Source organism: Zea mays, chromosome 6 (assembly GCF_902167145.1).
Source record: "Zea mays cultivar B73 chromosome 6, Zm-B73-REFERENCE-NAM-5.0, whole genome shotgun sequence".
Lineage (NCBI taxonomy): Eukaryota > Viridiplantae > Streptophyta > Magnoliopsida > Poales > Poaceae > Zea > Zea mays.
Genome location: NC_050101.1, coordinates 90384326 through 90408821, shown reverse-complemented (window position 1 = coordinate 90408821; position 24496 = coordinate 90384326). Strand labels below are relative to the sequence as shown.

General features: G+C 44.4%; 1 protein-coding gene across 1 annotated transcript in view; it reads right to left on the bottom strand.

The window, feature by feature from the left end:
• Positions 1–637: 637 nt before the first annotated feature.
• Positions 638–24496, bottom strand: part of LOC118472298 (uncharacterized) — a gene marked incomplete at its 3' end in the record, with an annotated part of 35583 nt that continues 11724 nt past the window's right edge. The window contains exon 2 of the mRNA XM_035960283.1: positions 638–1096. Within this exon, the coding sequence (XP_035816176.1) occupies positions 638–1096 (459 nt within the window). The remainder of the gene's footprint in view (positions 1097–24496) is intronic.

Here is a 24496-nt window from a genome sequence, read left to right as displayed (position 1 = left end):
TAATCCATTGAATCGCAGCGCAAATGAACAAGGGATGAACACAAAAGAAAAATCACCTTGGGTTCTCCCCTTTTCCTTCCTCCCTTCTTCCTTCCACCAAAATGATTGGAGATTCGCACCAAAAGACGATGATCCGAGCGGCACGGAGTAGCACCTAGGGAGGAGGGGATTGGGGGGGGGGGCTAGGGTTTTGGTGGCTGCAACAATGGAGGGAGGAGGAGGTGGACAGGGGGGGGCGGCGGCCAAGGGGAAATGAGGAGTGGGGGGGGGGGGGGCGGCAGCCATGAGGGGGAGTAGATAGGAGGGTGGCGGCTAGGGTTTGGGAGGCCTAATGGGCCGAAACACCAATTGCGGCCCAACTAACCCACGCGACAGCTCCCGACCGCAACGCAAATGTCAAACCAAAAAAATTCTACTGCCCTAGTTGCAAATGTTATTCACAAAATTCCAAATCCCCAAAACAACAACTGGATGAGGGAAAAAAAACAAAAAAAACAACCCCCAACTTCTCTTCTTTGCAAACCGGGTATCACATTCTACCCCTCTTAAAAAGAATTCGTCCTCGAATTCTGACGCTTCTATCGGAATGACACAAGAAAAGCTTAGCAAATCAACAACACTTACCCACAACGAAAAGTTCCGGGTACTTCTGCCGCATCAACTCCTCAAGTTCCCACGTAGCCTCGCGCTCTGACTGATTAGACCATAAGACCTTGACATACTTAATTGATCTCTTCCTCAACACACGCTCCGAGAATTCCAAAATACGCACCGGACGACACTCCAGAGTCAGATCCTGCTGCACCGCAATTGGTTCCATCTCAATCTGATGGTCCGGATCCCGCAAGAACTTCCTCAACATAGAGACATGAAAAACTGGGTGTACCCCTGCCATGGAATCCGGCAGCAGCAAGCGATAAGCCAGGCTGCCCACTCGGGCCAAGATAGTGAACGGTCCAATGTATCTTGGGCTGAGCTTCCCAGAGACACCGAACCGAACAACTCCCTTAGTGGGTGATACCCTGAGAAGGACTTGGTCACCCACAGCAAATTCCAGATCCCGCCTCCTCACATCAGCATAACTCTTCTGACGACTCTGAGCTGCCAAAATATTCTGACGAATTTCCCGAACCTTTTCAGAAGTTTGCTGAACCCAATCAGGACCAACCAGGGATCTCTCTCCCAAAGTCTCCCAGCACAGAGGAGAGATACACCGCCTGCCATACAAAGCCTCAAATGGTGCCATCTTGATGCTAGCTTGGTAGCTGTTGTTATACGCAAACTCTGCCAGAGCAAGATGATCCTCCCAGCTACCCTTCCATGACAGAACACAAGCACGCAACATATCCTCCAAGGTTTGGATTGTTCGCTCTGACTGACCATCCGTCTGAGGGTGAAAAGCGACACTAAGCGAAAGCTTGGTGCCCAATGCACTGTGGAGACTCTCCCAGAATTTGGATACAAATTTGGAGTCTCGATCAGAAACAATAGACTTAGGTATCCCGTGAAGCCTGACTACTTCCTTCATATACAAGGGAACCAAATCTGAAGCTGAATTCGTGGTCTTCATGGGAATAAAATGCGCAGACTTAGTCAAGCGATCCACTACCACCCAAATAGCATCCCTGCCACGAGGGGAACGAGGTAGACCCACCACAAAATCCATGGTGATATGCTCCCATTTCCACTCTGGAATTTCCAATGGCTTCAGCAAACCTGCAGGCCGCTTATGTTCGGCCTTCACGCGCTGACATACTTCACAGGCGGCCACATACTTAGAAATGTCAACCTTCATCCGCTTCCACCAGAAGTTTTGCTTCAAATCTCGGTACATTTTGGTTTCGCCAGGATGGACGGTGTAAGGCGTTTTATGAGCTTCTCGCAGGATATCCAGCTTCACCTCTGATTTCTGAGGCACACAGAGACGGCCCCTGAAACGAACCAAATCATTCTCATCAATGGTGAACTCCCGCGGTTTACCATCACCAACCCTCCTTCGGGCTTCCTGCAAAAGACGATCCTGCTGCTGAGCCGCACGCACTCTCTCCATAAGAGAGGATTGAATAAGCATCTGAGTCTCCTTGCTAGCGGTGCCGACATGACACAAAGCGATTCCCAAACGGTCTAGATCAGCGATCAACGGCAAGGCCACCTTTGGAACCCCGGACCTGCTAAGGGCATCCGCCACCACATTAGCCTTCCCCGGGTGATAATGAATGGACAAATCATAATCTTTAATCAATTCTAGCCACCGACGCTGCCTCAAATTCAGCTCCTTCTGAGTAAAAATATACTTGAGACTTTTGTGATCAGTGAAAATGTCACAAGCCTCGCCATAGAGGTAATGCCTTCACGACTTTAGAGCAAAAACCACCGCAGCCAATTCCAAATCATGAGTTGGATAATTCCCCTCATGCTTCCTCAACTGCCTTGAGCCATAAGCAATCACCCTGCCTTCCTGCATCAGCACACAGCCAAGACCAATACGTGAAGCATCCGTATAAACTGTGAAACGCTTACCGCTCTCAGGCAAAGCTAGGATAGGGGCGTCCACCAACTTGCTCTTCAATGACTGGTAACTGATCTCACAATCGCCGGACCAGACGAAGGGAACACCCTTCCCCAAGAGCCTAGTCAAAGGCTTAGCAATGCTGGAAAAATTTGGTACGAAACGCCGATAATACCCAGCAAGGCCCAAGAAACTTCGGATTTCAGAGACACTAGAAGGTCTCTTCCACTCCACTACAGCCGCAACATTCTTGGGGTCAACCGCAATACCCTGCTGATTAATCACGTGCTCCAGGAAAGCCACTTCAGATAGCCAAAAGGCACACTTCTTCAACTTGCCAAAGAATTGATTCTTCCTTAGGGCACCTAGAACGAGACGGAGATGCTGATCATGCTCGGCCTCGGTCTTTGAATAAATCAAAATATCATCTAGGAATACGACCACAAAATCGTCCAAGAATTCATGCAGCATCCTATTCATTGCTTCCATAAACGCAGCAGGGGCATTAGTTAAGCCAAAGGACATGACTATGAACTCATAATGCCCATACCTGGTGCAGAAGGCAGTCTTCTCAATATCCTCCTCACGAATCCTCAATTGATGATAACCAGAGTTCAAATCAATTTTGGAGAACACCTGGGCACCCCTCAACTGCTCAAAGAGGACCTCAATTCGGGGAAGCGGATATTTATTCTTGATTGTCACTTGATTAAAAGCGCGATAATCCACACACAGCCGCTTGCTTTTATCCTTCTTCTCAACAAACAATACTGGGGAAGCCCATGGAGACCTGCTAGGCCAAATGAAGCCCTTAGCCAGCAGATCATCCAATTGCCGCTTTAATTCAATCTGCTCCTTTGGAGCCATTCGATATGGGGTCTTATGAATAGGCTGCGTACCCGGGATCAGCTTAATCTCAAAAGCTGCATCGCGCTCCGGAGGAATGCCTGGAAGCTCTGCTGGAAACACGTCAGCAAAATCACACACCACCCGGATGTCCTGCACCCGCAAGGCAGCCTCGCCCTCCACCACCATAGAGAAAAAGATTCCCGACTTCCTTGACCAGCGATCAGGAAGCAATTGCGCCAACAAGGATAATGTGAACTTCGGAGAACTTCCCAAGAATACCACCTCCTTACCCGACGGCGCCTGCAATAACACTGTCTTCCAGAAGCAGGATATAACCGCGCGATACTGGGATAACCAATCCATACCCAAGATAACATCGAATGCCCCCAAGGAAATCACCACCAGATTAGCCGAAAAAACCTCATCAGCAAGAATGACGGAACACCCCTGACAAACTGAACAGCTACTAATGGAGCCATTAGCAGAACTGACCAAAATTGGGTGACCCAACCTCTGCACCGAAAGACCAGCCCGCGACACAAAATCCTCCGAAACAAACGAATAGCTAGCGCTAGAGTCAAAAAGAGCATGGGCTGCAAATGAATCAACTGAAATCGTACCTGTCACCACGTCTCCTTGCTCCCTGCCATCCGTAGCGGGTAGCGCATAAGCTCCAGAAATACCCGCAGAAGAGGAAGCTCCCGGAGTGAAATTAACAGAAGAACCCCACTGAGCCACCGGAGGAGGCTGGCGCGGAGCTCCAAACTGAGACAGCACAGGGGTAGACGGCGCAGGAGTAGGCACAACCTGATACTGCGGAAAACCTTGCATCGGCACGAACTGAGAAGTCCCGGGCACATAAAGCTGCTGTGGAGGAAGAGGAACTGAAAACTGCTGCTCAGCACTTGACATCATATTGATAGTGCCCTGAGAAGAGGAGGAAGCTATCGGTTCCCATCTGAGCTTCCCACTGGGATTCCTCCTACACACCACATCCTTGTGGTCCTGACTGCAGATAGAACACCTGCCACTCCACTGACACTCTGCACGGCGATGCGCATCTCCACAGCGGAAACACACCAGCCCCAACCCGGGCTTAGGAACGGCCCGAAACCTCTGAGTACTTCCTCCTGAAGTACCTGAGTCAGAAGATTTGCCACGGTAAGGATGGTGGCGCTGATGCTGAGACTTGCCCCTCTTGTGAGCTGGACCTCCAGTGTTGCCCCTCCTCGTGTCCTGGCTGCGAGGTTGATCAACACCCGAAGACTTCTGCGACTCCATGGTGTACTGGTGTTGCATCTCCACACCCAGCGCCTGCTCCACTGTGGTACGGAAGTCCACCAACGGAAAGGCCCCCAGAGCATGCCTGATAGAAGGCTTCAGACCCTGACGGAATTGGCTCGCCTTCTCCATCTCATTATAAGCCACATGAGGGACAAAGCGGACCATTTTGTTGAAGCCCACCTCATACTCTGTGACAGACTTCTTCTCCTGCTTGAAGGACTGCAAGTCAATCTTCATTTTCTCCAGAAAGGTGACCGGGTAGAATCTCCTTTCGAACTGCCTGATGAAAACATCCCATGATAGGACTCCTGGTGAGGAGGAGTGCGCTGCCTGCACGCCTCTCCACCAAATCTGCGCCTCACCCTTCAGCAGCTGAGTGCCAAAGCGAACCCGATCTTCATAAGCAATCTCGAAGACATTCATCTTATCTTCCACATAAGTCAGCCAATCTGCCGCCTCGACCGGAGTACCACTACCATCAAAAGAATCCATCTTCATGCCCATCCACTGCATCAGAGAAAGACCACTGACTGGAAGAGGCACCCCGGCCCCGCCACCAGGAACAGCACCCGCAGGGACAGCGCCCCCGGGCACTTCTCCACCTCCAGCTCCCTGAGCAGCACCAGCAGGGGCGACAGGAATGGCTTGCCTCAGCAGGGCCAACTCCTGCTGCATGGCCTGCATCGCGGCTAACATTGCCGCCGGACTCATCGAGTCCCCACTAGGAGCTTGCGGACTACCCCGAGCTCTACGAGGCGGCATAGCTGTATCCACAGGGATGAGAATAATAAGTATGTGAGATAAGCATAGCATCTCTCTAGATAATGTCAAAACTAGCACAGAGAATAACATAATCATATCAATAGCAAGACCGAAAACCCATCCTACATGTGCAGTGTGTCAATTTATTACTACTCCACTTGCTAGGACCTACAGCCTAAGCTTTGATACCAACTGTAACACCCCACTGATCCCACACAATGGATGATACCAAAAGAAACCTTTCTACAAAACTTATGCAACACATAGAGAAAGAAAGTATTGCAAAATCCGGCAGCACCTCCCTTGAAAGTAGCATAACAAGGAAAGCATATAGTTTATACAGGGTATAAAAGAAAGATAATTGACATAGTATAATCGAAATGCAATGGTAGAAAAGAACATTCATGACCAGACAAAAGATAGTCATCTCAGCCCACCAAACTAAACAGTTCAACTACCATGAAAGATTAGAATGTAATAATTCCCTAGACTTGACCCTTCCTGTTTAACATCATTAATAATCAGTTATTCCTTTATTTAAAAGTGTGGTGGCCGTGCTGCTACATCCCTTCTCCCAAAGCAAAGATCAGGTGCCTGCATCAGACAATGCAAGAGTGAGATGACACATCTCAGCAAGTAAAGAAAACAAACAACAGTTGGACAATGCAAGCCAACCGTGCATAAGCAACCACATGGTTCCCAACTTCTTCCTTAAATATTAATTTGCAGCAAGTAAGCAAATACTCAATTACTCAATGCCAAGAAGAATTACAAAGTAAAGATCCACCTTATCCACATCACCAAAATAGGTTCCACACTTCACCCATGAATGCACATGGCTACAGATGCAACATGACTTCTGCCTTCATACCTCTAAGGATATGAAGCTGCATCATACCCCTTCTCGGGAAAACATATGATGCTCATTGTACCGGTACGGTCGGACCATAAGATCGCGACGAAAACTTCAATGCAATGGATGATGAATGCATTATGCATGTCAACAACATGAGTTCTTCCCAAATAAGATGTGCTAGACATATACCTCCACCCATTTCACATCAATAACCACATGGGTAACATGATCAAACCACACCCTCCACATGTATAATCAACAGAGCATGAATAATTTCAAACGATGGTACCCAATTAGGAATATGGATATGAACACAAGTAGCACAAACATAATCAAGTATGAGGCTCTTCAATCAAAAGACGAAATAACCATCACTGTTTTACTTGCCTTTACCGAAGTTAGGGCAAAATCCCTAAGAACGATCCGGAAGTCCACCACCTGTTTTTGACACCCAACTTAGTGCACCAAATTCTCATGAAAAAAACTCAAAGACAACACCGCACCTACGCGCAATCTCAAACCCCGCCACGGTAACAATTCTCCCCTCACTAACCAAACTGCAGCGGCGCTGCTTAACAAGTCCATAACTTAAAATTTAGGACAGCAGTGATGATAAACAAAAACTTCAGAGACAACTACATAAAATTCCCCACAAGTTTTGTATACAACTCATGATTGAATTCTAACATCTACTTACCTCTAAACGGTCCTCAAAATAAACCCTGCAATCTGTTTTTTTCTGATTTGAGCAGCGACATACGCGGATTCAAACAGCGATAACTTTTAAAATATAATTCCGATTTGAGCGCATAAGTACTTGTTGGAAAGATAAGAAAAAGCCCTACATGATTCTCATACTGATTAACACTAATTACTCCCGAAACATCCCCAGAAACTGCTAACACTGCTGCTGTTCATCACTCTGAAAAATCTGTTTTCTGGACAGCCACATACCCGGATTCAAACGATGATAACTTTTAATTTATAACTCCAAATTGAGCGCATAAATACTCGTTGGAAAGATAAAACAAAGTTCTACAAGATTCTAATACTGATTAACACTAATTGCTCCCGAAAAATTCCCAGAAACTGCTAACACTGCTGCTGTTCATCACTCTGAAAAATCTGTTTTCTGGACAGCCACATACCCGGATTCAAACGATGATAACTTTTAATTTATAACTCCAAATTGAGCGCATAAATACTCGTTGGAAAGATAAAACAAAGTTCTACAAGATTCCCAAATTGATCCCCATTAAATCTTCACGAAAAAAAAACTAAAAACTGCTGGAACTACCGCTGTTCATCCACCACGCAAAATTCTGGACAGCCCCCCCTCTATCTAATCGCAAACGCAACATCTAATCCATTGAATCGCAGCGCAAATGAACAAGGGATGAACACAAAAGAAAAATCACCTTGGGTTCTCCCCTTTTCCTTCCTCCCTTCTTCCTTCCACCAAAATGATTGGAGATTCGCACCAAAAGACGATGATCCGAGCGGCACGGAGTAGCACCTAGGGAGGAGGGGATTGGGGGGGGGCTAGGGTTTTGGTGGCTGTAACAATGGAGGGAGGAGGAGGTGGACAGGGGGGGGCGGCGGCCAAGGGGAAATGAGGGGGGGGGGGCGGCAGCCATGAGGGGGAGTAGATAGGAGGGTGGCGGCTAGGGTTTGGGAGGCCTAATGGGCCGAAACACCAATTGCGGCCCAACTAACCCACGCGACAGCTCCCGACCGCAACGCAAATGTCAAACCAAAAAAATTCTACTGCCCTAGTTGCGAATGTTATTCACAAAATTCCAAATCCCCAAAACAACAACTGGATGAGGGAAAAAAAACAAAAAAAAACAACCCCCAACTTCTCTTCTTTGCAAACCGGGTATCACACCTTTCCTCTAGAACAATGGAACACTGAAAAGGAACTCAATAGAAGACTAAGAAAATCATATTGTCATGACTTGGGCCAATTATAAAAGTTGTAATACAACTAATAATGTACAAAAGATAGTAAGACAGTTGGCTCAAAAAGATTTTGCAAAATCCCTAAATAAGCCACTCAAGCCGAGGGCCCCAAAGAAAATCAGGATTTCTCCTAACTAAATTTCAGCCCTCTTACAAAGATTGCCCGCGTTCACGAAGATTTTGAATTCAAAACCATGGGCTCCCATTGAAAAATTTGTGTTCAACTAAACCCTCTACCACATATCTGAAGATGGCATTGAGATTCGGGTCTTAGACACGACAAAACCAGGGATTTGCCTCGGGCTCGGGCTGTGAGATAGATCCTACTTGAGTGTGCCATATCTCTGGATCCAGTCGACCAAATCATTTGACCACCACACAAGATCGGTAGCTTGAGGGAAGGGGAAGAGGTTTTGTGCACTGACCAAGGCAGGAGTAGGCCTGGACAAGCGACTACACGCGACAGAACTCGGGCAGAAACAACACGCACACGTGTTCGACCCTGGTCGGCACGCCAGCGTTGCCCAACCCGTGCGCACGCTCGCCGCCGCGCACGGTCAGTCTGTCGCGCGCCCTCCTTGCGCCCACGCCTATAAAGGCCATCAGCCCATGGACATCCTTGCCTCAGCCTCGCAAACTCACCACGCTCAATCGCCGGAGCCCTGACCGTGAACCGAGAGCTCGACCGCCTGCCGAGCCGCTCGAGCTCTGGCCACCGCGGCTAGCTCACCCCAGCCACCCCTCGCCCGCGATAGCTACTTGGATAGCTTCACTAGAGGCCCGTGAAGCTTCCCAAGCCTTCAGGCCGAGCACAACCCACCGGAACCACCAGATCACCCTCGTCGGACTTCCTTTGCACCATTCTCAAATTCCTTGTGCGCATAGCTTCTGTGTCACATGGTAAAACTCCTCGAACCGACAAATTGAACTTTACCGCCGTGTTTAGGCCGGACTCCTCGTCGCCGACGAGCTCTTCCACCCCCACACGCGGCCAGAGCGACTCCAACCACCTTCGACCGCCATCAGCCCATCAACATGTTCGCTAGGACCTCCTCGACCTCCGAGGACACTTCGCTGGAGCTAGATCACCGCCGGTAAGCCCCGCCGTCCTTTCTTCCGCCGCGGTTACTATTCCGGTGAGGTTAGGAGTGTGGGTTATATAGCTCACAAGCTTAGGGGGTTTTCCGCAATGTTAGTGACTCAGATGAATAGTTGCCCAGGGACCCGTCTGTAAGAAGCGCAAGGAAAAATACGCCAGGGACCCGAGCACAAAGTGGATTTCCTTTGTCGTTTTGAAATTCAATTCCTTTTTATTAAACAACATACTTAGAAAAAACATAACTTGAGTATTATGCATCCAAATGTGGTCAAACCAATTTTACTGGACTCTGCATAATATAATCTACCAAGCAAAAAAAGTCGACTAATATTTTCTACATTACTTTTTAGAGTTTTGAATTAAAGGAGAAAACTACTTAAACCTTAAAAATAGGGAAAGTGGTAGGAAAACTTTTAGACTAAGGTTGGGAAAATTTATGGAGATACTTGACCAGTAGTTGCACTGTTTAAAAATGTTCAGTACCCCAGTATCCAAGATTAAACAAATTTCATCCCCTAAGATATGTTTTTACCCAAACCTTGGAAAAATAAAAAAAGGGCACTAAAAATAGAAACTAGAAAACAATATTATTTTCCTAGCATGATTAGGTGATAAAGTTCATGGGAAAAATATATGGAACCCTAGTCCAGCACTGTTTTGGAATTTATGATTTACTTAGATATTGAGTATTTAAGTAAGATAATGAGTAAAAATAATATGACATATGCAATAGTGATAAGAAACATTGAGTAGACCCTTGACCACTATTGTACCACTACAAAAATAGTAACCACCCCAGAATATCACAATAAGTGGGTTAAACAAATAAGACTTGGATTTTGCCAATACTTCAAAAAATTAAAAAGAAAGACTAAAAGCGGGGAACAGTAAGCACCCCTATTTTTCTCTAAGTGCTTATGATGTGTACTATAAGGGAAAAAATATAAAACTAAGGTAGTTGTACAGTGGAATACACCCACCCCTGCCCTATGAGAAAGACTATATATTCTAAGAAATCATACAACCCATCCCCTATAAGTAAAAATAACCAATTTTAAGAATGATTTCTCTTACGCAAAGAAGAAACTAGAAAAATTGGGAAATCTGTTGTTTGATATTTTTCAAATAGAGCGGTAGTAGAAAGCACCCATTAAGCCCCCAAACTTTGGAAAATCACCATTAATTAACCATTAGGTAACTTTGACTAAAATTTGGCATAGGAGCATAATATCACCCATAAACACCAACAAAAATAAGTTATAGGCAGAAGCCACTTTTCACAAGGGTTGTAGTTTAAAGTGCCCCCTCTGCCCTAGATTTTTAATATTTTTGTACAGAGAAAACCACTCCCATTTTAGACCTCAATTTTTGAGACAGACTTGTGCAAGTCAGTAAAAAACTACTGTAATTTTTATAGGTTTTTTGGAAATTTCGAAAACAGAAGCGTAGTTCAACCTACCCTATTGTTGGGACCATGCTTCGTCGCTGAAGGTCCTGCAGGAAGAAACACCTTCGACAAAGCCTGTTTATACGTGATACCAAAGTTATCACTCATGAAGCTTCGGTATTATGGCGTATCCGAAGATGAAGGATCGAACCGACTTAAAGGTGGAATGACTTTTTAGTCCATAAGGGTCTGAGTCATGATTGTAATCTTTTGTAAGGGGCATGATTGTAATTTCCTACAGGCTGCGTCCTATGCCTATAAATAGTGAACAATACTCCTTTACTGTTCACGCAGTCCTGTAATTACAAACACATTGCTCTGGAATTATTGTTTTCTGCCAAGGCGAAGGTATAAATGTACTTAAACATTATGTTTTGATTTTTAGGTTCATATAATAAAATATGTGAATGATTTTATCTATTTTTGGTACACCTTTCTCTAATGTTTCATGTTTTATATTTTATTTTATATTATTCTGTAAGACTGATCACGAAGGTGTAACTTTCGTGATATTTTACTCATGGTCTTCGTCCGAAGCTCATTAAATCCTTGGGGAGATAATGCTTCAGCGGACGAAGGGCATTAATATTTAACATTTTATGTTGCCTTGTTCTTAATTCATAGCATTTGAGAACAAGTCCGCAACATTGGCGCCCACCTCCAGTGAACTCACTTCCACTTTTTGAGCTGATGACTTCGTTCAAGAACTAAGCTGGAACTGCTTTGGCTCCGAAGCAGATTCTCCCGATAACAGGCGGTTCATGCTCACAGCCGACCAACAAGAAACAGAAGAAGGAGGCACAGAGAAGAGTACAACACGTAGGGGTACAAGGACCCTTCATCAAGTCAAGATGGTCTCACATCCCAATTACCTTCTCTCAAGAGGATCTTCAGCTCAAGGATTACCCGCACAATGATGCTATGGTTATCTCTTATGTGATTAAAGGATTTCTGGTCCACAATGTTTTGGTTGATACAGGCAGTGCAGCTGATATCATATTTGCCAAGGCCTTCAGACAGATGCAAGAGCTCGAAGACAAGATCCATGATGCCACACATCCCCTTTGTGGCTTCGAAGGAAGGCAGATTGTAGCACTCGGCAAAATCACAATGCCAGTAACCTTCGGATTTATCAACAACACAAGGACTGAACAAGTTGTGTTTGATATGTTGACATGGAATACCCTTACAATGCAATCATTGGTCGTGGTACTCTCAATGCCTTTGAAGCAATTCTTCATCCAGCATATCTTTGCATGAAGATACCTTCGAACCAAGGGCCCATTGCTATTCATGGAAGTCAGGAAGCTGCCAGAAGGGCCGAAGAAACTGGACAAACTCAAAAGCAATCCATAACCTAGATGGAGCTGAAGCTTGTGAGCAATACAAGTACAGAAGGGAGAAAGCTGCTTCGGCCGATCAGCCGAAGCCCATGCTCTTATGCGATGACATAGCAGAGCAGAAGGTGCTATTGGGATCTCAACTGTCCGAAGAACAGGAGAAAACCTTGATAAGGTTTTTGTTCAACAACAAATATGTTTTCGCATGGTCAGCTAATGATCTTTGCGGAGTCAACAGGGATGTTATTGAACACTCGCTCAATGTTGATCCATCCTTCAGACCTAGAAAGCAGAGGCTTCAGAAGATGTCTGATGACAAGGCCGAAGTTGCTCGGAATGAAGTGAAAAGACTCCTCAGCGCCGGAGTTATCAGAGAAGTAAAATACCTAGAATGGCTGGCTAACACTGTTATGGTAAAAAAGGCCAACGACAAATGGAGGATGTGTATTGATTTTACTGATCTCAACAAGGCCTATCCGAAGGATGAATTTCCATTGCCAAGGATAGATTCCCTAGTTGATGCAGCAACTTCATCAGAGCTTATGAGTCTGTTGGATTGTTATTCAGGCTATCATCAAATTTGGATGAAGAAGGAGGATAAGCCAAAAACCAGCTTCATAACCCCCAGTGGAACATATTGTTATCTTCGGATGCCTGAGGGGCTCAAGAATGCTGGAGGAAGCTTCAGTAGAATGACAGCGAAGGTTCTTCATTCTCAGATAGGCAGAAATGTGCTAACTTATGTTGATGATATCATTGTAAAGAGCACGAAGCAAGAAAATCACATTGCTGATCTGCAGGAGACCTTCGCTAATTTTAGACAGGCCGGTCTAAAGCTGAATCTAGAAAAGTGTGTCTTCGGAGTAAAGAAGGGGAAATTCCTTGGTTGCCTAGTTTCAACAAAGGGGATCGAGGCTAATCCAAATAAAATCGAAGCTATCCTTTGAATGGAACCACCAAGCACAAAGAAGGGGGGCTCAACGATTGACAGGAAGACTAGCATCTCTCAACAGATTCATATCTAGATCAGCAGAGAGAAATTTACCATTCTTCGAAGTGCTAAAGTCATCCGAAGTTTTTCATTGGGGACCAGTTCAGCAGAGAGCCTTCGAAGAGCTGAAGCAATATTTGATAGACCTAACGACGTTAACTCCACCAACGCCAGGGGCTCCTCTGTTGTTATATGTGGCAGCTTCGCACTCAGCGGTAAGTGCGGCACTTGTCCAAGAGAAGCTTGAAGGGCAAGTCAAAAAGCAAGCCCCAATATACTTCGTCTCTGAAGTCCTTAGTTTATCAAAGAAAATTATACAGAATTGGAGAAGGTGCTGTATGCTGTTTTGATGGCTTTTAGGAAGCTTCGGCATTATTTTCAAGCATACAATATAATTGTTCCTTCTTCACAACCATTGAAGGATATTATGAGAAATAGAGAAGCTACTGGAAGGGTTGGAAAATGGGCTGCGGAACTCAATGAATTTTGCATTGATTATGTGCATAGATCTTCGATTTAGTCCCAAGCGTTGGTAGACTTCATTGCTGACTGGACGCCAGGGGCTCAGGAAGAAGAAACAAATAAAGATGCCGAAGTCTGGACAGTGTTTTGCGATGGTTCTTGGGGAACCTTCGGAGCAGGAGCAGCTGCTGTGTTGGTCGCACCTTCCAAAGTTAAAACTTGCTACGCAACAAGACTTGATTTCAATTGCACAAATAACATTGCTGAGTATGAAGCTTTGCTCTTAGGTCTTCGGAAATTAAAGGCAATGGGAATTAGAAGGGCGGTTCTTAAAACCGATTCCCAGGTTATTTCTGGTCATATTGACAAGAGTTATAAAGCAAGAGATCCGAAGCTTGAAAAATATTTAGACACGGTCCGAAGGATTGAGGCTTCCTTTGAGGGGTTTTCTGTCAAAAATATTCCTCGAGGAGAAAATGAACATGCTGATTTGTTAGCCAAGTTAGCAGCATAGGGGCTGCCCTTACCTTCGGAAGTATTTTTCGAAACAATAAAAGCACCTTCGGTTGAGCTTCTTGAAAGAGCAGTCCTCAACATATCTCCTGTCTATAGTGAAGACTGGAGAACTGAGATCATCTCTTTCCTTCAGGGTAACTTTCTTTCAGATGACGAAGCTTATAATAAGAGGATAGAGGCAAGAGCTCGACCATATGTTATAATAGAAGGGGAGCTATACAAGCGTGGGGTCTGTTCTCCATTACTCAAATGTTTATCCAGAGCCGAAGGTATAGAATTGATGAAGGAAATACACGCAGGCCTATGTGGATCTCATATTGGATCTAGGCCTTTGCTGGGAAAAGTTTTTCGCCAAGGATTTTATTGGCCAAATGCAGCTTCGGATGCAGCGGAATTAGTCCAAAAGTGCGAAGGTTGTCAGAAATGTGCAAGAGATCAAAAACAACCTTCGTCTTTAACCCAGTTAATACAACCCACTTGGCCATTGCAAAGGTGGGGTCTTGATTTGTTAGGTCCATTACCACCAGCACAAGGGAACTTAAGATATGTTGTAGTGGCAGTGGAATATTTTTCTAAATGGATTGAGGCAAAGCCTTTAGCCACAATAACTTCGGTCACTATTCAAAAGTTTTTCTGGCAAAATATTGTTTGTCGCTTCGGAGTGCCGAAGGCTATTACTGTGGATAATGGGACGCAATTTGATTCCGAAGCTTTCAGAGAATTTTGTGATCAAATTGGCACGAAGATCCATTTTGCATCAGTTCGGCATCCGGAGTCAAATGGACTTGTCGAAAGGGCTAATGGCATCATAATGACAGGAATAATGAAGTTAATCTTCAATCAGCCCAGGGGAAAGTGGCCAGACGAATTAATCAAAGTGGTGTGGAGCCACAACACAACAATATCAAGATCGACAGGTTTTACACCATTCAAATTATTGTTTGGTGACGAAGCAATAACTACGGAAGAAGCAAAAGCAGGATCAATAAGAATAGTATCTTCGGCAGAAGGCGAAGCTGAAGCCGATTACTCTGTGGAAAACGATACTATAGAAGGGATCAGGCTTCAAGCTGTGGAAAACATCAATAAATACCAAGCTGAAACAATAAAATGGCGTGATAGAAAGGTTCGGCTAAAGAACATTAAGCTAGGACATTTGGTGCTTCGAAGAGTAGCCAACCCAGAGACAGTAGGCAAGTTACAGCTGAAGTGGGAAGGACCTTTTCTGTTAGTATCTTCGTCAAGACCCGGTTCCTACAGATTGAAGAATATGGACGGCAACGACATTCCTAGATCATGGAATGCGGATGAGCTTCGGCGATATAATGTTTAGTTTGATGTAATTTTTTCTATTCTTTCTTGTGGTACCCTTTTCCTTTCCAAAGGGGGAGAAAGGTTTTTAATGGGGCCACAACATGTAATTTTTCTTTTTTCAATTCTATAAGAGCAATATCCCCAAAAAATGTAAATGTAAAAGCTGAGAACGCACCATCGAGTGCAAAGGAAAAAGAAAAGAAAACAGGGAGAAGCTCAAAAGTTGTTCCTAAGGGAATGCAGAGCTTACATCGAAAAATAAACGCTGATTCCGCCGAAGTAAAAGGCGAAGAAGCTCCTAAGGGAGGCTTACAACGAAAAATAAACGCTGATTCCGCCGAAGTAAAAGGCGAAGAAGCTCCTAAGGGAGGCTTACAGCGAAAAATAAACGCTGATTCCGCCGAAGTAAAAGGCGAAGAAGCTCCTAAGGGAGGCTTACAGCGAAAAGTCAGCGCTGATACAACGAAAAATAAACGGTGAAGCCGAAAAATAAGCGGCAAAAAGATTTGAGTCATTCCTAAGGGAATGAAGGTTATGATTATGGCTTCGAATATATATTCGGATATTCATTTGCACGATACATTACATCATGACATTTGCATTCATAAACATTCATTTAGACATACATAGGATCATTATCATCATATCATACAAAAAGGCAGATGCTTCGGCTATGAGAATAAAGCTTCGGAGAAGGAAGAAATTTTCATGCTTCGTTGTGTACAAAAAGAAGGGAAGGTGTTTTTCGCCTTCGGCTCAAAAATAAAATTTCGTCCACAGCAAAGCAGATCGTACACGGATAAAGGGGAAATATATTACAAGGTATGCACAAATTTACATAAGTTTCTTTACAATTATATTACAAAAATTTCTCTAGAATTTTTTGTAGAAAAGTCTTTTGCAGCATCTATTAAGCTTCAGCTCGTCATTCTTCAGCTTCATCATCCTGTACATATTAAAACGGAATGAGAAAGGTGCAGAATTCAAGGAGAAGGTAAAAGTAACAAGTATAAGTTTCTCACTGGCTTAAGGTGGCTCCGAGCTTCGTCACCAGCCATTTTTTGCCCGCCGTTTATCCAAATCTGGGTCATAAACCTGTTTCCTATGCTTCGGGCTAGGCTTGGGATGTCAACCAAATCTGCCGGTGACAAACTGAAGTTTGGCCTATTTACAATTTTCCCGTGCGTGCAGCCAGCCTTCAGGAAAGCGGTAGCCGTGCCTCGAGAAGCTAGCAGGGCGCAGAAATCAGCATGCCCAGCGATAACTTCGTCAAGTGCATCAACTTCGCCCTCAATGTATTCCAAGGTGCTTGGCAGGTTTTCAGCTGAAGGTGTAAACTTATCAGAGCTGGCTCCAAATGAGTTAAACACATCCTTCAGCCGCTGCACACATCGGTTGCCGAAATCTAAGCATTTCTTCTGAAGCTCCTTCAATGATTTTTGCAAATTTGAATTCTTCTCGATTTTGGTTTTGAGACTTGTTTCGAGATTCTTCTTTTCCTGCTCAGATTTTTCTGATTTTATAAGTAATTCATTGTTTAATTTGTCATTTTCGGCTTGGGCTTCAGCCAATGAACCTTCCATAGAATGAATGACGAAGTCTTTCTTTTCCAAGGCAGCTTCGTGATCTTTAACTTTGATTTCAAGGTCTTGAATAACGAAGTCCTTTTTCTTCAGAGCAGCTTCGTAATTTTTGATTTTGTTTTCTAGATCTTTGATGGTAGCTTCGTTTTTCTCCTCTTCAAGATCTTGTTGCATTCTCAGCACTTTACTTAGTAGTATACTCTGCCAAAACAACCTTCGTTAGAAAATATATTAATTCAAAAAACAATAAAAAGTTGAGTTTTTACCTTGAAATTAGCAAAAGCAAGCTACCGACAATATGTTGTCGCTGGTACCTGCAGAGGTTTGCTTCTATCTTCGGCAAGCCAACACTTTTTGAGAATGTCCTAACAACCTTGGCCTCGGTTCGATTTCGAAGGCACCTTAGTTTCCCTTCATTGACACCACCAAATAACAGAGACCCTGGTTTGTATCCACATGATATAACATATTTCTTTAGCTCTTCTTTTTCAGTGTCTGTTAACTCTTGTCCAAGTATATCTTGAAAATTAAAATTTTCTTCTTCCAAAGTGTCTTCAATTTGCTCTTTTCCTTTTTCAATTGTCGTGTTCACCGCAGCTGCAGCAGCTTCTTCTTCAGCCATTCTCAAAAGTATATTGTCAATATCACCAAGTGTGGTTTCTAGATTAGGATCTTCGGTGGTCCCGGTTTCGGCTCCGGTGGCTTCGGCTTCAGTGGTTGCTCCGGTGGCTTCGGCTTCGGTGGTTTCGGCTCCGGTGGCTTCGGCTCCGGCGGTTTCGGCTCCGGTGACTGTGGTTTCGGCAGTGACAATTTTTGACGCCGATGTCGGTGGCGGTGTCTGATGAATGACATCGGGCACTTGGATAATTCTTCATTTTTTCGGCTTTGCGGGACTTTCTGTTGCCGAAGCTTCTTTGTCCTTCTGAAAAAACTTCGATAGTTCTGGCGCCAGCGGACTTAGCCTGATAGGCAAAGGTTCAGTCATTACCTTCAGAATCTCTTCCACCTTCCTCCTCTCGGGCCGACGTCTTTGGTTTTGGGGATGCAGCTTTTCTTTTCTTCGGAGCAGCTATCTTCGGCTCAGGGCCCAGTTTTTCAGAAATTTCCTTGTCCTTTTTAGCCAATTTGGTGCCTTCTTTGTCAAGGACGCTGGCAATCCTTTTTCTTTTCTGGCCTTTGGCACCTCCGACCAATTGCTCATAGTCAGGATAATCAAAATTCAAGGCATCCAGCACACGATTCAATCTTCGTTTCGGACGTGTGCCGAAGGCTGCAGTCATTAATTGATCTTCTTTCTTATAGTAATTGCCGAGGATCTCGTTGCACATAATTTCAATTGTGTTCAACCACTCTTGGCAGGGTGCTTTAAAATGTTTCTTAAACTTGTAGTGATAAGGCAATCGAACAAGTTCTCCCTTCTTCTTTTCTCCCTCTAGCTTCGGCATCTCCCACTCCCTTAGTGTTGGGAACACCTTAAAAGCCAAAAATTCCTGCACTAGGTCTCTAGTGCCAATATGATCTGAAATCACTCGAAATTCAGCCAAAGCAGTCTGACTCGGGCTCCCCATTATCATGTTGCATCGGGGCCTCGTTTCTCCTAAGGTTAGTTCTAGCGGGCTCTGAACCAGTTTATCTTCATCCTCATCAACTTTAACATAAAACCATTCAGACTTCCATCCGGCTGGCCATTTGCTTTGGTAGCTTATTACTGGAAACTTCGTAGTCTTACAATAAGCGAAGTTGTAGCAGCCAAAATTCTCGTGCAGACCATCTCCTCTGGCTTTAGTCTGGTAGTGTAATTCATGAACTCGGCAGAAACCTTCACCGAACGGTTCCACTCCCTGGCTACTAAGAGCCCAAATATAAACACTTAACCTAACGATAGCATTAGGGGTCAGCTGATGAAGGTAAATCTCAAACTTCTTCAGTACAATAGCGATCATCTTGTTTAGGGGGAATCTTAAACCAGCTTTAAGGAAACTTTTGAAGACAACCACCTCATCCTTTCCTGGTTTTGGGGTAGTTTCTTCTCCACCAAAACGAATTAATTCCTTCTTGGCTTCACTAAAATAGCCCAGCTTCACCATTTTAGGAAAATCAGCTTCAGAGATGGTGGACTTCCCAAAGTCCAGATGACTAGGTTTACTTGGCACCCCGCAGCTGTACTCATCTTCGGAATCAACTTCTTCAACATTAGCTTGTGTTGCTTCGGCAGCAGGTGTGTCCTCTGATGAAGCCAGACCAGAGCGCCTCATTGCTTCGGAAATCGGAACAGTTTCAGTGGCTTCGATCTCATCCCCATCACGCTCAACCCTAGCAGTGGAGCGTACTCTGGCCATTTGATTATAAATTTCTTGGAAATTTTTGGAAATTAATAACCTTTTTTCCAAAGCTCTTCTTGTGACGAAGCAGAATCCAAAGTGGTGCTTCGTTCGAATGCAAAAGTCAAGCTTCGGCTATGGTTAAATTTTTGGCAGCAAAACAGTGCAATAGCAATGAATGCTGTGGTAACTTCACACCTACCCGTCTGTTTATATAGTGCTGCAGGTAAGAAGGTGAATCGTCAAAGTCTTTTACACCAGACAAACAGTCGCTCGCACCCACTGAGCGGTGGGCCACAAAACCCGAGAAGAAGAACCTGCATGGTGGGACCGCTTCGCGCTAAGAAGTTGTATCGTTTCTCGGCAACGAGCTCAGGGAAGGTGTTTTTCGGACCTTCGGCTTCCTGAAGCCTAAGAGACTTTTTCACGGATCAAGCTCGTTACGAAAAACGATCTAGCACCGCGAAGGGGCTACTATTGGGACCATGCTTCATCGTCGAAGGTCCTGCAGGAAGAAACACCTTCGGCAAAGCCTGTTTATACGTCATACCAAAGTTACCACTCATGAAGCTTCGGTATTATGGCGTATCCGAAGATGAAGGATCGAACCGACTTAAAGGTGGAATGACTTTTTAGTCCATAAGGGTCTGAGTCATGATTGTAATCTTTTGTAAGGGGCATGATTGTAATTTCCTACAGGCTGCGTCCTGTGCCTATAAATAGTGAACATTACTCCTTTACTGTTCACGCAATCCTGTAATTGCAAACGCATTGCTCTGGAATTATTGTTTTCGGCCAAGGCGAAGGTATAAATGTACTTAAACATTATGTTTTGATTTTTAGGTTCATATAATAAAATATGTGAATGATGTTATCTATTTTTGGTACACCTTTCTCTAATGTTTCATGTTTTATATTTTATTTTATATTATTCTGTAAGACTGATCACGAAGGTGTAACTTTCGTGATATTTTACTCATGGTCTTCGTCCAAAGCTCATTAAATCCTTGGGGAGATAATGCTTCAGCGGACGAAGGGCATTAATATTTAACATTTTATGTTGCCTTGTTCTTAATTCATAGCATTTGAGAACAAGTCCCCAACACCTATAAAAGACCTTAAAAATTAAAAAGGGAAAGAAATCCTTGAAACCTAATATGCACTTTGGACATGTACAAATGAATATAATTATGTTGCATTCATACTCATACATTTGCATTCATTAGATTGCAATCTCGTGGACAGAGAGTATGTCTTGATCCAAGAGCTAGAGGCACAGCAAGAGGAAGCTCGGCAACCAGCTCCCGAACTCGTCGCCGAAGAATCTCCCGCTGCACCCGCAATTAAAGACAAGCCCCGGTTTTATGCATAACCGTTATATATGCTATTTTTACTACACTTAATGTTTGTAGGCTTGTACCGTGCACTTAAGTGTAGTAGTTGCTTGAAACCCTAGCTGCATGAACTCAGGATTCCTTTTTGAGATGAATACTAGTATGATAGGTCGTGTAGTTGCTTTGCTAATTATGGATCTCGGTAGAAGTCAAGTGATTTTTCTAACACTCGCGCAAGGTCAGGAATTGATTGTATTCATCTTGATAATAGTATCTATGAGACAGGAATAGAATTAAGGATTAATGTGCGGATACCTGAGTCAACCGTTTGAACATACTAGACACATGTCGGGAAATATGGTAACCGATAAGCCTAGCACCTGATTGAACCTGCCTGCAAACTTTACTCCTCACTGGACCTGAGACGGAGTCTCCCATGCTAGCGATGGTGGGTACAAGTGTGGCCGTTGCACGGTGGCAGCCGGGGACAATTGGAGCATTGTCCGCCAAGGTCGTGAGCCCTGTTCTGTTGCCAGGGAATCGATGGGGACGATTGACGTGTGTGGGGACAGAGTGCCCCTACATGCGTTGTGTTTAGGTTTACCTTGCAAGGTTAAAACTCAATTCGAATCGTCTGCTTCTCGCAGCTAATGAGACTGCTTGACCCCTTGTACTGCATCGAGTAAAAAGTGAAATGAGGATTCTTGAGATAACATGTTGATTGCACTAAATGATTGTTACCATGCATGCTTAGAGAGGAGCAAATCTAGCTTAATTAAATATGCTAGAACTGGAAAGACTAAAACTATTTTTTGACTCAGCTAGTGCTTTTGGCAAACCAAACCCACTCAGCCAAACAATTTCATGGTCTCGAGGTAGAGGAGTAGACTCCTCACACCGGGTAAGTCTAGCTGAGTATTAGTATACTCAGCCTTGCTTGTGGCATCATTTTTACAAGTACACTGCAGGACATGGTTGATGGTGTGACTTGGCCTTCCACCCTGCCACCGGGTTGGACATCGAGTGGGATGCCCCCTCGGCAGGAGAGGACCAGGAGGAGTAGTGGGCTAGGCCTTGCCCCATTCCTCAGCACCGACGTTATCTATTATCCACTGCACTATTAAGAACTTGTTATCTTTATCAAACTCCGATTTATGTAATAACTCAAGTACCTTAATTTGCGATTTCATTTTATTGTATTCTCTCTGAGTCTCACCATCGTGTGAGCTAATGGTACTCGATCCTTGGTAAGTGGCTCTATCGGACGAGATCCGAAGAACTAATGGGTTATTCCGATTTAAGTGTGTTGCTGCCTTTAAGGTGCAACTCGGGCACTTAAGCTGGAATAATTCGGGCGGTTCTGCCACAGGGAGAAAGCTCGATTGTGGTAGCCAAAGCTACCACACCGCAAGCTGAAGATGTTGCTATGGACCCAGCTAAAGGGTCAGGTGATGATACTGAAGACATTGACATTGAAGAAGATAGTAACATTATCCGTCCCATGAAGCCGAGCCGTGTGGACTTTAGGAAATCCACAATCAAGGGAAGACATATTGAGGTACTTACTAAGTTCCATTAAATTGACGACATTAACTAGGATCGACTTGGGGGTGAAGACTTGGTGGTGAAGCCTAGGCAAGATGAAGTCGTTATCTTTTGAAGCTTTTTAAGAGTCAAGCTTAGATTTCCTTCGCACAAGATGATAGTGGTTGTTCTGAAAAGATCTAACATATACCCTCATCAGCTTACCCCGAATGCCATAGTGAGGTTAGGGGTTTTTATTTGTGTTGTACGAAGCTATGGTGTTGAACCCAACACAGAGGCATTTGCCAAATTCACGAATTGCATTACCAGACGAAGGAAACTGGAGGCCATCATAATAACTTAGGTGTTATAACTTCGCTTACCAAAAAGAAGCTATGTTTTTGGCCCTTGTGTATCGTAGCAAATGGCTGAACGCATGGGCGAAGGAGTGGTTCTACATGAAGAACGATTTGAAAGAGAGAGAAGATCTTAAGGATATTATCCAGAATCCTATCCACCCCAGCTTTGGTTTTAAAAGGCTGAATTGTTATATAAATTTCAAAGCTCAAGCTTCTATTATTGTTTTTAATGCTTTGTGCACCCACATCAGGACGGGGGATCGTGTTCAAGAACATCTGGCTTTCAACACATGTCATTGAGGGTTGAGTGGGATATGCATGAGATGAAGGAGGAGGATGCTTCAGAAATAGAGCCTGGTTTGGTTAGGCTTCGTTACAAGTATAAGTTCGAAGCTCAGTTCAAAGAACGTTGCGATGAATAATTAGATGCCATTGTGTATAAATGTAATGGAATTCTTGGTAATTCTGGCAAATAGGAGGCTGAAGCGCTAAATCTATCCTTCGCAGCATGGAAAAACGTTGGTTAAATCGTGTGTTTGATGCTATTGGGTTCTTTTATCCTGACTACCCCTGTATAATCTAGGAGGCAAAGAAGAAGAAGAGGAAACAAAAGCATCCTAAGGTGACTTTGAAGCGTCACAAAATTTCCGCTTCGAAGAAGAAACCTAAAGCAAGGATTGCTCAAGCTTCAGAAGAGCCAAAGGTATGATACATATTTTTTGAATTCTATTTCCTAACTAGTTGACTTCGTTCATTTAGTTATTCCTATTTTTTTGCAGACTAACTCTAGGGATGACGACGTTGTTGAATTACCCATTCTTGAGAAAACTCCCCTAGAAAGTATTGCTTCTGAGCCGAAGGAGGCTCCAACTTCAGAGTTCTTTCCAAGCACTATAGAGGAGGATGGACACATAGCTCTAGTGATGAGCGCACTCTTTTTTTATGGGGACGAAGAGGACGGCGAAGATGTAACTAATATGAAGGGTTCATAGGGGGCGACAGCCACAACAACCAAGGTGACGAAGGTCATCAGCATGCCTTTCGTAGCTGCAGCAGCACTAGGCATTATGGAAGTCCTTACGACACCCTCGACAGTGACACTTTCTTTGGCCAAGGCAACTGAGGAGAATGTTGAATCTGTAGGGCCTACACTGGCAGATGAGAAGGGAAAAGGAGCTGTAGAAATTGAAGCAGCTAAAAAGGCTATAGAAGGTGATGTGTCTATGGGAGAAGGTCCCTTTGAGCAGGATTTTGGGGGCCGACGGTATAGAGTTCACCACTATGCCGGGAAAACATTGGGCGCGAAGCAGATGGCCAAAGTCCTCGAGTTTGTTGAACAACTAGGGTATCCTTCGAGATCAACAATCTTTGGAGGAGGGCCGGACAACTACTTACTACCTAGACATCCGAGAAACTGATGTATGCCGCTACATGGCAGATAATATAGGTTTTCCAAAGCTCTAAGTTGTGTTGTCAACCATGCCCTTCGAATGTTTTTTGGACTGCGTTGCTTATACTCATTTAAAGCTATAATTTGTTGTGCTCTTTAATGCTTCGGATTACTAGGTTTATTATGTGATTAAACCTCGGTTGATCATGGCTCGACCCACACCGGCACTCTCCCAGACCCATGGGACCCAACTAAACCGGGGCCCGTGTCAGGCTGTGTTGGAACTTGCTCTCAACAGCAAGGAGGCCAACGAGGGTGAACAGTGGTGACAACAGGGTTACGTGCTCGGGGGCAATAGCTCTGTTAATCTAGCCACTCACGGGCACTGTGCGGGGGTATTTATAGGTATCTGAGTGCCCAACGCCTTGTGTTAAGGACGCATGTGCCCTCATACACCTAGTTTATCCCCAGAATATTCCCATAAAGCAGGGTTACAAGCTGTAATTACAAGTATGCCTTTACAAATTAGGCCCGTAACACAAAGGCGGCCACGCAGGGCCCGTTACGATGGGCCAGATCACACGTGGGCCTTAG